The following is a 10,710-nucleotide window of genomic DNA, read 5'->3' as shown; positions in this document are numbered from 1 at the left end:
CTTCAAATTCAAAACTAATTTCAATAATTTTTCTGGAGAGATTTCTCTTTAAAATGTATATTTACAGAATACCTGTTATATTTCTTCTTGACACAAATGTTCTTTTCTAACAAAAACTAACATGTACAAATATTTCTGAAAATGTTTACAGAAGGCCAAACATATTTTTTAAATGTTTAATAAGTCTCAAATGTTTAAGCTGTAGCTGAAATATGTTGTTGGGAGCGCTACTGTTGATGGATAGCTCTTCAGAAATACTGTCCGCCTACACAAAACTTGGTATATAGGTGGATCCTCACTAGAATTGATGCAACCAGCAGCTTTATTACCAATATCTGAAATGTTGAATTTAGGATAATTTTTAGTCATTATTCATGTTATATAACTAATAGTTTAATGGATTCTGTAGACAAAACTGGTTGTTGGTGTCAAGAAGTGCACAAGCTTGATTTGGAGGCTGTGGAGGGGTGGCACCAGTTGGTCAGAAAACTGAGTGTGACTTGCCTGATTTTCATATAGTTTGATGTGTTTGTGTTTGTGCTGGGGGGATGAGGAGAGGGTCTATCTGTAAGACATGACTTCTAGTTGATATTAAGAAGTTGTTGATATGAAATTTCCTTATCATGAGAATACTCTTTCTATGTAGATCCATCATGTTGGACAGGACCTATAGGAGGTACTCTCTAGGCTAAGGACAATGAATGTGGAGTATTTAACTTTAAAACTATGTTCTAATGACAGCATACTTATGCTAAGTAGGGAACCAGTTTGGCCAAGTTGGTGTTAAGGAGTGTGGGGGTTAGGAGTGGAAAGTTGCTGAAGGTTGAGAAAGAGACAGATGACAAAAACAAAGATTCTAAAAGAAATCACTGGGGGAAGACCCACAGGACATGTGGGCAAGAGGAAGGAAGGGGATGAATTGGCCAAGGCCTGGTTATCTAAGCTGGGAGAGAAGGCTCTGCTTTTATGCATATAAGTGATGCATTGCAACAGAAGGATGTTGGGTGACCCCAAGTGACTCTGATCCAGGCCCATAGAATGGCCTGGAGTGTTGAGGAAACTGAGGCAGGGAATTGCATGTAGGGTTTACACTTTTTGTTCCAATCTGTGTATTTTCCATGTGGTGAAGTAAATAGCAATAGACTATTAGAATCCCATACAGAGTGTCTTGGAGTTATAATCTACACTTACCGAATGGTCCCTTGAAGAGGTAAATCAGAAGGCTCTAACCTATGAGTGTACTTCTGGGAGAGAATGTGTTGTTATAATGACTTCCCAGTTGACTTGTGGGGCAAGCCCCCACTTGTAACGCTGACAGACCCCAGTTGTCAGGGGGCAGGATTGACCCTGGGACATTTGAATCTTAGTGTATGAGCTTCTACTGCATGAGCTGAAAGCCACATGCACCTGAAGCTAAAGCTGTAGGAGACTCATCAATCTCTAGATGGTCCAGAGGGGGGCAGAGCACCACACCAACAAGGCACGGGTTGCATACTTTCCATAGCTGTTGATCCCTGTCATCAGCAGGCAGAATTGAACATGGGACCTCTGGAGCTAAATGCATGAGCCTCTGCTTCATGAGCTAAAAGTCACATGCCTCTTACTCAAGGCTGTAGCAGACTCATCAGTCTCTAGTGGGGTTTGGTGCCACTAGAGAGGAACAGAGCACCACACCAAGCAGGCATGGGTTACATCAGCACATAGGCACAGAAATCATATAGTGTTTAAGGAGAATTAATTACAAAGGTCACAGAACCTGCCCCAGAAGTTTCCTACAGAGATGGAACTCTCTGTGTGAGCCTCTCAGCTGCTCCATACAGAAGTGTGGGTGAGGTGGGCAGAGATGGAATAGGGTCGGCTGCCTTCACCCATCGTTCCCTCTTTCCTGGGATACCATGGATTGTTCTCCATAGGGTTATGATCTGTGTCAGGGGCCTGGACTGAGCAGACCCACGTTGGGTGGGGACAGTCCTATTGCAGCTCTGCTGGGCTGCACCTCATTATGACAGCTGCCCAAAAATGACACTTTAAAAGGTTGTCCGAGGCAACTGCATGCAGCCTAGAGCAGCTCCAGAAAATAGTACTTGGCACTGAAAGGATGTGGGGTGGGGAGTCTAATGGGTGAAGAGCTGAGACGGAGAACAAAAAACTTTGATAATCTTATTTCAAATGGTCTATTCCTGCTCTCATCATTCACATGTAATTTTGTTTGTGGTGGACACTCAAGAATGAATTTAAAGACTTGAGGCTTGACAGTAGAGGAAAACTATGCACATCTTTTTTGTTTGGAAGTTTTTCCAGTTCACATTTGTTATGCTGTTATACTGTGGTTAAACTGCATGTTACACTTCAGAGATGAGATGTGATCAGAGAAGGGTTGAACCACAGAAATATATAGCAAACCCATAATGTCAATAATGTTTAAGGTCTGACGCTGTCTTAATTTTCTTTTAACTTTTTTGCATCAATATCCTTCATTTTGCAATTTGAACTTTGAGTAAATCAACAGAGTATTATCAGGTAAATTGTAATATGGGCAGTTGGAATTTCATTATGGAGTGAGTGTCTTCCATAATAAAAGGTCATGTATCATGGAGTCTTAGAAGTCACTGTGGGAAGAATCAGTAGAGAGGAGGGAATCCACTGCACGGTACAATTTCATCCAGCTGTTTTAACCTCTGTAGTTGCTGCATCCTTAGCTGGAATGAAATTAAATTTGGTTGAAACACAAAGGGAAAACTAAATTTTCCATTGCATTAATGTCAGTACATTAAATGAAAATATCTTTCTACACCCCATAATCTCACAAGTCTTATGCTCAGTTCATATATTTTATACATGTCTCTAGGAAACTTCTCAAGCTGTGGTATATGATAAGGACAGATTAATAAATAGCAACCACGACCATAATAGAAACACACTACATATGTAGAAGTCAGAGTACCTTGGGGGTGGAGGGAAAGTATCATTATTTGATGACCAAAGTACTGGTGAGGTGGCTAAGGATTCGAAATATATGTACTTTATTGCATGGACTGCCAATTATGTAGTGCATAACAGCACCTGATCTATGGGAGATTATGAAGAATCATAAACCTAAATAAAAGTAGAAATGCAGAAAAAGAAATCCATGTAATTGCAAATCCATTTCCAGGAGAGGATGGGAAGAGGCTGAAGCTACTGCCATGGAAATCAGTTGCTATTTGGCCGCTGATCGTGTAGAAGAGGATCAGACCCTATATAAGCAGAGTTATAAAATAACAATTGACACTAATTACTCCAAGGAAAAGATCTGTACTGTACCTTAGTTACTAAGCCTTCTAGTGAGTTTGTCAATAAGTACAAAACATCTGTGTATTTCCGCACGAATGATCTCCCAGGCACACAGGCTGTACTGGTTTTCTTTCAGGAAAGCATCTATCCCCTGGAAGTATTTTGTCACTCCCTGACTGGTGTGCTGGAGGTCCTCACTTTCCGGGTTGGTTAATTCCTTCTCCATCTGTGTTCTCAAACATACCTCCAGCCGCTGAATTTGCTGGTAAAGTCCACTTTGGAACCTGACTATGGATATCCCATCCCAGGCATTTTGGGTGAGGTTTTTGCTAAAGATGTTGAAGATCTCTTGGAGGATCTCTTGAATTGCCACCTTGGCATTCTCTTTCTGGGTCACTGAAAGTTCAATAACATTCTGAGTGAGCTTGAAAGCTGCCCTTTCGTTTATGCATTGTGAAGGGAAATTTCCGCTCATTTTCTGCAGAAGCTCCAAGCTCTCTTTGTTCACTGTGTTCTTCTGGAAATGAAGCATGGTACAGAGCCGAGATGAGATTTCAGTAGAGAAGAGCAGTACAAGGCAAACATGCAGCAAACACCTGGTGGTCATGATGTCTGTACAGTCCTTTTCTTTGTGTGGAACCTTGAGCCTGGAGTTTGTTGAGGCTCCTACATAGACTGCTGTGTCTTTCCTGTATGTCTTTGAATTTAAGTATTTGGTTGGAGAGTGTTTCTTTGATCATTTTCTATGTACAAGATTTTCCTTCTTGGAGGTTTTAGAGTTTTTCTTTCTGTTTTTCTTGCTATTTTCTTGTTCTTTTACCATGTTTCCTCCTTATTTTTCTGTGTGAAAGTGACCACCTATGACAATACACAACCATCTTAACTCATGTTGGATCCACATACATACAGGCTTTTTATCATACATTAATTTCTATAATTTGAGAAGATCATCCACAATTCGAAAGTGGTACGGAAAAGACCTCCAATTCATCAGCCAGTGCACTTTCCATTCATAACCTCCTTCATTTGAGAGATCAGGAATATTTAAATTTTTCTAGGCATGGAAGAAGTAAATGTGGGAGGAACGGGTTAGGCCTCTCAAAAATATTGGCAAATCTCCCCAACTTAAACCATTTCCTCCGATTTAGAAGGTGCATTTAAAATCTAGACAGCACAAACCATCGGTATCCTTCCTTCTGTGAAACCACAGGAGATAGAATGCTCTGAGGAAATCGAACCTTAACTCATTGTTATTTCCAGGTCTTAATATACATACTGGAGCTGAGTAACAGATCCAGCTAAAAGGTGTGAATATCATGTCCTGTTGATCACCCCAAGTAGCTGACAATAGCGAAAAACTGAGAATAATTCATAAAACAGGATGAGCAATTAGTATAGAAACAAATGCTAGAGAGGTACCCACATGGATGACTTTGATTTACAATGTGGTCAGAAGGAGGTTATGCAGAGAAGTGACATTATGTATTATTTCTACCAATTGTGTCCCTGGGAATTCAAATAATTTTAAAAAATCAAATTCAATATTCACCATTTTTGCTGGTTCCTTGTCTTTTAACATTTCCCTTCTCCTCTGCTTGGGCAGGGCAATTCTTTTGTTTGTTTAATTCTCTTCACTTCCTTTGGTCATAGTTCATTTTCTGGTTCTCAAGCTCTAGCACAGACTGTTGTGCTGGAGTTTTCGTCATGGCAAGGAAATGTCTTTTAATTCAACAAGAAAACTATTTTCACTGAAATTAAAAAGAAAAATCACTTGAAGAAACTGTGAAAATTTTTTTTGCATATTAATTTGATTAGAGTCTCCCAAGTCTTCCTGCACTTTTAAAAGAAATTTGAGATTTTAGCTTCAAATTTTTGAAAGACACTCCTCAACGCGGAGAAAGCAGACTTAGTAGAGCCCCCAGATTGTCATGGGCTATGCTCCCCATTCTCCCATGACTTTCCAGGGGTGTTGGGCACCTGTATTCCACACCAGGGTGAAATCCCAAGGAAAGATGTTGTGAGGTACTGAAAGCAAATAAACAAAACTGCAAATCCAGTATATGAATGAGACCATTCTTTTGGTTTTATTACTTGGAAGCTTCACACCCCCAGCACCCATTGTTCCAGCCTGGGGCAGCCCTGGCAGGGTGGCTGTAATAGAACCACGCTGATAGGGACCGGAAGGCAGGTCTGACAAAACCCTAGAAGTGATGCAGACACTCATGTGCTCTGTGTGGAAAGATTTTGTGTTCTGTGCAGAAGTTATCGGGTCATCTATTTTTATGATGAAAGCAGGGCAAACTATTTCCTCCTGCCTGCTGGTGAGATGATAAGGGTGATCTTAAGTGGGAATGTATTAGTGGTGTTTTCCTCCCTTTTTATCTACCTGTGATTGGCTTTCCCACAGGAAGACCTAAAGTCATAGATGATGGATAACATCAAATGGCTCTTAAATAGATTAAAAACAATGTGATGGAATGATTGTCAGGAAGTTCTCCTCTGCGCTATGGGGTAATGAAGAAGTTAGACTTTGAAGAAGAGTTTGTATGGCCCCCAGGTGGAATATGACCAGGTCAAGGCCCCTCTCCAGCCACTCCCCATAACTGAGGTTCCATTTCAGCATGTAGCTGTGGATATTCTAGGTCCTTTCCCTAAGAAGATACCCAGAGGAAAGCTGTACACACTGACTTGCTTGGCCATAAGGCCAGGGCAAGCGCCACCTCTGGCCGCAAGTTTCCTACAGATGTGTTCTTATTGAGGATCTAATCCTCCCAAGCGAAATGTAACATTTTCATGGACTCTCATTGTGTCGGTGCTGACTCTGGTCGCAAGGTAAAGATGTGTTCAGCTATTGAGGATTTAATCCTCCCAGAAGAAATGTAACATTTTCATGGTGTGACATTCTGTACCTCCACCACTTAGGCAGTGCAACTCCCCCTCCCACTCTTAGAGCCCTAACTAAGTCCCACATGTATATATTTGTTATAACATTGCATTGGCCAGGAAGCATCACTTTATATTGCACATGCTACATTGTACATGTACATTTATACATAAGATAATATTTCCTTTTGTAAACATGTAACCATCTTATGTAAAATTGAGCAAAATGCTTAAAACAGTTCAAGCACATTATGTGAGGAAAAGATACACATTGAAAATGTGTTGTGGTTACTGAAGTATTTCCCAGGACTATCTCCTTCAGTCCTGCATCTCAGGATATAAAATAAACTAGACTGGCAATAAACTGTACAAAGGCAGACTGTCTCTACAATGTAAATAGGTGAAGTGGTCTAAAACATACTTTTCTTGGGCAAGACCTCATAAGATCAGATGACATGTCCTTCAATTTTGCTCAGTTTTGCTGTGTAAAAGAATGAAAGCTGGCACCTCCTAGAGTAGAAAACCTCGCAAACATTTTAGAACTAATCAACCACTATATTAAGTCACACATGCTGCCCTACCCTCTGATAATATACAAAACCAGAATACAAGCAGAATAGCTGTACTGTGCTGAAAGCAGGACGTGTGCTGGAAAGTCTCTGTGCCCCTTGGATTCTGTGATGCCTTTCTTTGCAACCCAAATGGAGGGCTGCGGGTGTAGCCACTAGACAGGTCTGTGCTGCAGTAAGTGACAACCAATGTATCAGAACCCCATTTGTTTCTACCACTAGAGCACCAGTGCAGCTATTCCATGCCAACCCAGCAGACTGAGGGGGAAAATATTCCACCCAAAGCCCGATTTTTGAGCTTTGATGAGAGGTGGCATCATTTGGCCCCATGTGTTCTGTATTTCTTGCCTCATTTTCTTGCTAAGGATACTTGCATACCATAATCTTCCCTTTTCTGTGACCTCATAACTTCCATAGCAAGTTGTTTCTAATGTCATAAGCAGTGGTGATATGTGGTAGATAAGCAGCAGTAGATGAACTTCAGATGTATAATGTATAGCATGACCTCAAGCTTAAGGGGAAAAAACCTGAGTATTGATTTGCTCTCAATCTTTATTTACAACCTTCTACCAAATTTTTCAAATTTATTTGAACACATTGGATTAGAATGAACAATCCTTGATCCTTAGATAATTAGGGGAGTTTATTGACTAATAGCAATGGAAACTAAGTGCTCCACCTAACAAAAAGCAATAACTTGGGAGTTCTCAGGCAGATACAGGGCCAGAATAAGGTGTAGTGATCCTTTCCCCAAGTACAGGGTATCTATCTAGTGCTCAAGATAATGTTAAACGGTGCAGTCCAGGTACCCCACACCACTACATTGCCCAAGGAAATGTGGTTCACCAACAAGGGGGCAAAGCTATGCACCAGCTAGTGCATTCCAAGTTGCTAATACATAGTCATCATCTTCTGCACAAAAATTTTTGTGCATGGCCATGAACAAAATGGTGCTTGTTTGACTAATGGCAAAATTGTCAATTCCATATCCATGCCATCTTATTTTATCTTTTTGTCTGACCACTTTTCCTTGCCAAACTCCAAAGCAAAGATCAAGCAGAGTGCACACTAGCTATTCTGAAGCACCAAGGTAAAACAGTTTGATGTCAAAATTGCAAAACCCATGTGGAGTGAGGCTAACCCAGATATGATCCCATAATTTATTGCATTCGATAAAGTGCTACACAGAATACAAACAAGTAGCATGATGGTTTTCCTATATTTCCCAAACTTGGATGACCTGCTGAGGGGGAAAATTGCTCTAAGGAAAACACTAGAGGTGTAGATACTTTACTTTGACAGAATGGGCAAGAAAAATATTGGCTCAGCCAAAGCATAGAAGCAACTTGATGTAAACTCTCTTCAAGCAGGTCATTTTAACTCTACACTTTTATATCCTATCTTCAGAGGCTTTATGTAAACTATGTAATTATCTTCTATATTTCCCTTACTCCTACTTTTCATCTAACAATTATGGCGTCATGGAATATTTCACACATCATTTTTCCTCCTTTTCCTCTCTCTTGGTCTGTGTCAAGCTTGCCTGTCCTTTTCCCTGTATAGGCAGCTTCATCTCCCTGTTAGACCAAAACTGTGCTAGATAACAGGTAAGGGCCATCAAATAAACTCTTTTAATCCTAATTTCCCTTGAGAGGCTTTCCAACCTTGGGAAGCTTTTTGGCTAAAAGACAAGCTCATCTTGGCCTATATTTGTCTGAACTTCTGACAATGTGGCAACCCTTCAGCACAACTCCTTTCACAAAAGAACAATTGCATATCTAGTGGGGTGATTGTTTTCAATTACTTGACTGTGTATTCATGCTGGTGATGGTCAAATGCATAGATAATTGAAGCACGTATGCAACTGACATTTGCAAAATAATAAAATGTTAAACTATCTTCTATGTTGACATTTTTTGACTTTCAAAAACATATACTAACTATGCAAGTCAGAATGCATCAATTCTCCCCAGGTATAAATCTGTGTGCTATAAATCTGCTCCTTGAATGTGTCAGATACTGCTTTGTATAATGTATGAGAAAATGTACATGCACTATGACATGACACACAGGATCACAACACAGATTGACATACAAGCAGACGGACATAAATAGATAAGACAGAGGTGCTATAGTTGTTACCTAAACACAAAATCTTAGACAAGGTGAAGAACCTCCACAAGCTATGACAAAGGTGATTCCAAGTCACAGGAACGATGTTTTTCATGCTCATACTTAGAGTAAAACATACTCTTCAGTCTTGATTTGTTTTCATTCAGGTCAAGGAAAAACATCAAAGAAAGAGCTTAACCCTGAGAGGCACAAATCACTTCCTGCAAGGTCCTGAGCACCCTGAACTATTACTAAACTGGTGGGTGCTCAGCATGTCTCAGAATTGGGCCCAAAGACTGAACAAAGAGAAATTTTCCATGGCAGAGAAAACACAGTGACTGTAACATGCTGTATCTTAAGGACAAGATGGCAGCTGCATTAGGCAGGGAGAAAATCTACTTTTAAAAGTGTAGTATTTAGAAAACAGCCTTTAATTTACATTGCTATGTGTAGAAAGAATAGTTAGAAATAACAGGCATGATTCTGCCATTCCCACTCACACTGAGTAATACCTCACTCTACTAACACTGATTTCAATGGGGGTTGCTTGTGGGGTATTGTACTAGTCAACATAAGGGTGGCGGAGTCTGGCCCAACATGAGAACAATGGGCCAGATCCTCAGCTCATGGAATGCAGCATGGCAATGTTGGCTGGCCCAATATCATTAGAAGAATCCAGATAACCCAGAGAAAAAGTCAGTTACAGTGATTAGTGTAAGAAGGCCAGAGCCAGAACCTGACAATAAAATACACACACACATATATATATATATATATGGAGAGAGAGAGAGAGAGATCAACACTCAGAGATCATCCAGAGCTTGGAGATGATAATAGAGAGCCCCTGACTAAGCCAGCCCTGATTACAGAATGGGCCCCACCTGAGAGATTTTAAGTGATTTCAGGTTTAACTACTGAGTGGGCCCAGCTGAGGAAGGGCTGGAGGAAAGAGAAGGTAGAGAGTCAGAAGGTGCCTGCAGGTTGTTGAGTGAGCAGTGAGGCACTTGGAATAACCAGGGGATAGACTGGGCGACCTAGAAGGGAAGGGAAGAGGTGAGGGAGGGAGGAAGGAAATAGTGCAGGGAAAACTGCAATATGGGTAGAGGATTTGATGTAGCTGTACCATGTAGCTGTACCATGATGTAGCTGTACCAGGGCCCTGGGCTGTAACCAAGAATTGAGGTTGGGACTGGATTTCCCTACCAGCCCCAAGGAAGTGGTGTACAAGGGTAGCTGAGCCCAGCAAGGGGGCTACAGGCTGAATGTGACCTTGTTGAAGAAGAGCTGTGGAGAGGGTGGAAGCTTTTTATTTCCGTTAAGATAGTTTTGATCTTTAGTTTGGATAGCTGACCCTGGAAGGAATGGGCTAAAGACTGTGCCCTGGCTGGAGGGATGGGTTATCTGAAAGAAACCACCACAGCCCCAGAGTGACTGTTGACAAGGGCTGCTACCCCACAAGGAGACTGTGACGCCATGCCTGGCCATGAGGAAGTGCAAAGTAAACCCTGTTACAATGCTTTTTCTTACATGCTTTAACTGCAGCATGTCTGAAACAACTATATTTTTGTAGTTTTCCTTTACTACTCTCTCTTTTCCTACACCTCATGGCAAGCGCTGTATCTCAGCCCTAGTCTACAGCTAGCTCTTCCTTCCTTGGAAAAGAAGAGCTGAATCTGATACAGAATTTGAATTGAAGGACACAGTTTCCAGTTCTCACTTGGACTGGGATCACAGTTCTAGCAGCTAAAATAATTAGTTCAACAGACATATAAGCAGAAGCCAAAATGGTAAATACTTTAAATTAAAGATTTGCCATTTGAACTCTGATCTTGAGAGATGCTATATCTTGGTCAGTCTGAAGAACTTTGTTGTC

The 10,710-nt window shown here is 41.0% G+C and overlaps 1 protein-coding gene across 1 annotated transcript; it reads right to left on the bottom strand.

The window, feature by feature from the left end:
• Nucleotides 1–3,304: 3,304 nt before the first annotated feature.
• LOC127046742 (interferon beta-like) lies at nucleotides 3,305–3,880 on the bottom strand. Its single transcript, XM_050944238.1, has one exon. It carries the CDS (start codon nucleotides 3,878–3,880, stop codon nucleotides 3,305–3,307), a length of 576 nt encoding a protein of 191 aa, XP_050800195.1.
• Nucleotides 3,881–10,710: the final 6,830 nt, after the last annotated feature.

The sequence above is a fragment of the Gopherus flavomarginatus genome, chromosome 3 (genome assembly GCF_025201925.1).
Source record: "Gopherus flavomarginatus isolate rGopFla2 chromosome 3, rGopFla2.mat.asm, whole genome shotgun sequence".
Classification (NCBI taxonomy): domain Eukaryota; kingdom Metazoa; phylum Chordata; order Testudines; family Testudinidae; genus Gopherus; species Gopherus flavomarginatus.
This window is presented reverse-complemented; position numbering and strand designations above follow the sequence as displayed.

What these genes read in the sequence shown, in the direction of transcription:
- LOC127046742 (XM_050944238.1), bottom strand. Translation starts at nt 3,880, where the DNA reads ATGACCACCAGGTGTTTGCTGCATGTTTGCCTTGTACTGCTCTTCTCT.